This window comes from Glycine max, chromosome 14 (assembly GCF_000004515.6).
Source record: "Glycine max cultivar Williams 82 chromosome 14, Glycine_max_v4.0, whole genome shotgun sequence".
Taxonomy (NCBI): Eukaryota; Viridiplantae; Streptophyta; class Magnoliopsida; order Fabales; family Fabaceae; genus Glycine; species Glycine max.
The window spans coordinates 8,084,735-8,090,531 of record NC_038250.2 but is presented as its reverse complement, the minus strand read 5'-3'; the positions used below and the strand labels follow the sequence as shown (position 1 = coordinate 8,090,531).

General features: G+C 31.8%; 1 protein-coding gene across 1 annotated transcript; it reads left to right on the top strand.

Annotated features, from left to right (window-relative positions):
• The first annotated feature begins 2,186 nt into the window (after window positions 1-2,186).
• Window positions 2,187-5,594, top strand: LOC100798910 (uncharacterized). The gene is made up of 3 exons (XM_014773158.3): window positions 2,187-2,956; window positions 4,170-4,415; window positions 5,319-5,594. The coding sequence occupies exon 1, from the start codon at window positions 2,387-2,389 to the stop codon at window positions 2,900-2,902; it is 516 nt and encodes a 171-aa protein (XP_014628644.1). The 5' UTR covers window positions 2,187-2,386; the 3' UTR covers window positions 2,903-2,956; window positions 4,170-4,415; window positions 5,319-5,594.
• The last annotated feature ends 203 nt before the right edge of the window (window positions 5,595-5,797 follow it).

Below are 5,797 nucleotides of genomic sequence, written 5' to 3'. Positions count from 1 at the left end.
AATTTTGTTGCACGTAAATTATTTGTAAAAATGTCTACTAGGCGTTATTACAAGAGTCAACAATTCGTTGAACCTCTCTTCGATGCATTTCCTATAGTGCTCTTTGGTGAACGCCATGATTCATGAGCTAAAATTATTGTAACCTGTTCATCTCTTTGGTGTTTTTTTTTTCATTTCTATGAACATGGCTTGATTTTGGGAGGTATGTTCAATTTTTGTGGAACTTTTATCATATTGTAATCTCTATTTTATTTGGTCTTGATTCGTTTGTTTATTGTTCTGATCCGGTCCTTAGTGTATGAGGAATGAGGATAGCTGCAACTTTTTGTTGTTTTTTGTAACTTTTGATTCTGATGCAAATGCTGCATTCTATTTCCAAAAGTTAATCTGTGACTTAGCTATAAACTTTCAATCAGATGTAGAGAATTTGGGTATTTGTATCAATGAATTGAATGTGTATACTGCCCCCTAATATTGATTGTCACCTGTCTTGGTTAGATACAAAGATGTACAGAAATGTTCTAATTGTACTGTAGTTGAAACTTTTCCATTGTTAATAACAACAATGAAGCCTTATTCCATTAGATGAGTACAACAACATAGATCACACGATGGTATTTGGCTCGGAAAGACAAAATCTTCACAGATAGTAACATTATATAAACATGATGAGTATTACGTTACTACTTCACAGATAGTAACCTCTCTTCCATGCATTAATGTTGTATAACTTCTATACTCACCAGAATTATTAATGGGAAGAGAAAACAAAACACAGAAAGCTTGATGCAGCCTTTAGCTGCACCTTCCATCCCCATTTCCTAAAGTAGTTCCTTTTTCTTATTATAAGAATATAGAATCCAAAAAGAAGAAAATAAAATACAAAAAGCTTGATGCAAAAGGAGTACTCCCTCTCCGAGCTATGAAATAAGGTTAAGTTGGTAGATGATTGAGTTTTTTTAGCATGTTGATAGAAGTTGGTTTTTCTATTAGTGCATATAAAAATAATTTTATTGGAAGATACAAAACTCACTTTAATAATTTTTACATTTGGAAAGTTAGTCTTATGGCTTCGACTTTGGAATACCTTGTTCCTAGAAAAAAATAAGTCAATTTTTTTTGTTTTAATGATGAAAAGCATTACTTTCTAATATATTTATTGTTAATTCCATTTTATATTCTTAATTTATTACAAAACTTACTGATTAGATGTTCACTTATTTTCTATACCAGTTAAAATGAGATTTTTTTGTTAAGTTATACTAAAATTGGTATGTTGTATATAAGAAATAAATATCTTTTTTATATATATAACTAAAAGGTATTTAAGACTTTTATTTGAAACCCAATTAATTTCTCTTTCATAATAGCGGCTCATTTTCAAGTAAAGTAATACCTCTAATGAAAACTTTATGCTCAAGTCAATAAACTAAACTATACCCAAAATGAATATCAGTATCAATAAAAATAATCAAGTTAGTTAATTTAATTAATAAAGTCATAATTTAAATTGTATTCAAGGAAATTAAAAATCTCCCCCGCAATATTTTATAATTTAGTATATTCTAAATTTAAAACAATAATTAAAAAAATAAATAAAAGGTTAATTATATATATATTAATATAAAATAAATAAGTACACTTAAATAAAAAAATCTTATATGAAATATTAAGGATATCTTAGATTAATTATATAAAAACACTAAATACATAGTATATCAATTATATACTAAATAAATAAATGTAAATATAATATTCAACTTTCAAAAAGATACTATAATATTTAATTCTTTAGTATTATAATTCTGTCGTTACCTAACCGCAATTCAGTACTGAATTGATTAGAGTGATGGATTCAAAATAAAAATGGTCAATAATATGACTTATATTATATCAAGAATAATAATATAGTAATCAGTTATCAATCCTAGGTAGGAGAGAGCATGCCTGCTTTGTGTTTTTCCCTATCATTACATAGGGCAAAAAAAAAATCATGTTTGAACTGAAAACAGTCAATGCCCTTCTAATCTAACTTATCTCTAATTCTTTTTATTTATTTATTACATTTATTCAATTTTCAACAAATGGATTAAACTAATAATACCACATAGTACACTTCGGTAATAAGGTAACGCGTTGGCTCCACGGTTTCATTCTTATCTTTAATAATAATCATAATCATATAGTCTTCCCAAATCCAGTGTGCTATGAGAAAGCCAACCTCTGCTCATAGTTTCCTACACATCTTTATATATATCAACCCACATAGGGGATTCACATTCACTTCAATATTCAATATTCAATCATTCATATTCCAATCCTGAATCCTTCCTTCATTTCATCAGTGAATTATCAAGTGTCAAGTGTTAACTAACCGCCATCGATCATGAGGTGCAAAAAGCAGAGCCAGAACAAGTTAGTTCGAATCATGGCATCGCCAATCAGAGCACTGGGAAAAGCACGTGACATGTACGTGCGGAGCATTACGAACTGCGGCCAGCACGTGAGCTACTACGGCGGCGGCGACCCCACGGAAGGCGCCGGAAGGTTCTCGAGGAGCCACAGCGTGGCCACCTCGACAACAACGAGGTACGAGGTTGTCAGCGAGGACTACGCGGAGCTTCTCAGAGCCGCGTCCGCGAGAACCTTGGCGAATCGAATCGACATGGATTTGGTTCTCAAACAGCAACAGCATGCGAACTCTTTGAAAGGTAACAATTTGCCTAAGTCCAGCAGTGTTGGGATGGCGAGGATTGACGAGGATAAACCCTATGATTCCGAAGGAGGTGTTGCTTTTGTGACGGATCCGTATCCGAGGAGTAGAAGCTACGCTGTGGCGAAGAGAGGACCTGCTTTTGAAATTCATAGTTCAAGACTTGTGTCGGTTGAAGCTAGGAAATAGGAGAAGTACTTAGATATAACTTGTGTGAGGGAGAAAGAGATTTTAGTTGAATTTGTAAGAATTAGTCCTTCTCCTTTCTTTCTGAATCTGTTTCTTGGTGTTTTGGATAAAATTAATTGCATTCTGCGTTCTCTTTATGTTTCATGTAGTGATAAGTTGTATTGATTTGATTGTTTTTGTGTTTTCATTTGTTTTCGGATAGAGATTTAATTTCTTGTAAGTAAGATTTTAGGCTTCTTGTTGGAACTATGAGGGTTTCTTGATTTTGGTAATCACTATAATCATCTTTAGTTCTAAAGTTTTTTACAAGCTTTAGTTTTTTTAGCGGGTTACTTTACTAAATTAATCTTCTATTTGAGGTTAAGATATATTATAAACTCATTCTTTCTTCTCAAAGATGTGTTATACAAGGTTTGGAGTGCTAATAATATATTTTGAATAGATTATTCACTTTTGATGATAATTTATTAAGAAATTATAAAATTATAAGTGAAATTCCTTAAGATTGATAAAATTATATGATTTTTAAGAAATTTATATTGCAATTGTTACCTCTCTGCTCTCACTCTACATTGTAAGTTGATGTATGCAAATATTGTTTGGTCCTCTTGCTTTGACATTCAATGTGCTGCTTAGTTTATGGATTAGGATTTCTATTCAATTTCAGATTTTTTTTCACTTTCTTTGACCATATGTGCCACTGATTATAAACTACAAATTATAAACATTTGTCATGATGGTTGATGCATACACCTGAAAAACAAATATTCTGGGCATACATGATTAAGTTTTATGTAAGTAACTACTGGACAAGACCAATGTTAAATATTTCCCTATTAGCAGGAATCACACAGAAACCATGTGATTTTGGTGCAAGTGGCTACACACCAAAGTGGTTTGGGTCATGCAGGACCCGGTTCTGAAGAACCCTAAAATTGTTCCTTCTTCATAGGCATTTGCAGTTGGCTAAAAAGTACTTAAAATTATTTTTATTATACTCATGGCTTTGTTAGTAAATTTTAGTGTGTTTTCAATATATTGGATTATTACTTTAGCATTGCAATTCTCAAAACTGTTAAAAAAAAGGAAGTTTCAATCATGATATTTTGTTTTAAGCAAGTAATGTCAATAACAATCTTAACTACTTTGTAGGGCTTTTTGCCATTGTGTCAATCCTGCTTCACATGCTTATAGTCTTAAGTAGTGCATTCTTTTGATTTTGTTTTCCTGATTGAGCTCATGGTCTGCTATATTATTTCTCTTTCAGGAGGGGAAAGCCAGCCCCACCAATAGAAGAATCTACCTTAGTAGAGCACAAGATGCAATGAACAAATGTCATTTCTTCTGACAAGAGAGTTGGACTGACGAAGAAATTGATAGTAAGCATTGTTGCAATGAACCAGAAAGTCAAGTTTGTGGATCAGAGGCTTCAAGTTTCAGATAAAACAATGGCAGCAATAATTGCTACTGAGAGGAAGATAAATGACACTGGATCAACTGTCAAAACAAGCAGGTATGGTTGAATACAATACATAATCTTCATTTCTGCACTTAAATTTCTCCATGAAATTGTTATGATTTTGTGGTAAGATCCAACAACAAGGAAATACAAAGTCTATTACCTGGATTAACTACGTGTTGGGGAGAATTAAATATGCATGATGATCCTTATGATTTAATTAGACCCTAAGTTTGTATGTTATTTCTCATTCCTAGCAAGTCGTAGTGCAAAAATTGCCGCTATAAAAAACAAATTGAAATCCTTAAAGGAGAAGAGTTCTAGTACCAAGAAGGAGAAGCAAAGTGACAATATTTCTTTAGTCAATTGTGTAAGTATATAATATGCAGAATCAAGGGATAATTCAACGGTGTATGAATTGAAATGTGGTGCAATTGTTTATACTCATTAAATTGGAATTCACATATTTAATTAAGCCTTTTTTATATATAATTTAGGCCATTAGCCAGAATTGTAACTGCAGAAGCATACTGGGGGTTTTCTCATAGCTAAATTTAACTGAGTTTTCTCATAGCTGAATTTCAGCTTTACTTTGCGATCATGTATGCTTTCACTCCTTAAATTTAAAAAAATTAGCATTTCTAGAATCCTATGCAATGCTAAGGTTTTGATATAGTTTATGAAGAATTGTTTTAAGTTCCTTAAGTTTACCATTTTATCATCATAATAGCAAGATTATGCTCTCAGATTCAATTTGAAATTGTGATCGCAAATTAGTGCATGGTATTTATCATGTTAACATACATAGATTTATCATGGTATTTATCATGTTAATTCATCATGGTAGTTTGATTGTTTGAGAAATGATGGTAAATGTATAGTGGTTTGTCAACTCTACAGCGTCATTTGGGATCAAGTTGCTAGCATTTTATTTTCTTCCTCACCTTTTGTTTGCAGGAAGAAGATATAATAGTTGTGATACCATGGGAAGAGTGGTGGGACTTTGAACTGGATAAAGATGATTCCAATCCCCATATTGCTCTGCTTCCATTACACCCTGCTTTGTGTGCCAGCTTTAATGAGACTGCCGCAAGGGAGTATGCACTGAGCATGGCAGGAAAACCATATGGTTACCATAACATGATCTTCAGTTGGATAGACACTTTAAATGAAAATTATCCACCACCCTTGGATGCTAATGTGGTATTAATTTAATCAGTTGTTCTGCTTGAATTTCAATACATCTCTGTTAATTAATTCCCTATCAAGAGAGGATTTTGAAAATTATTTATATAATAATTGTTATAATACTATTTTTTTTCAATACATCTCTATTTATGTGACTTAGAATATGTTATGGTAGAAGGATAGAATAAAAAGTAGTTGGGATTAGTTAAATACAAATGCTTTTATATTATTTATAAAATAATTGTTAT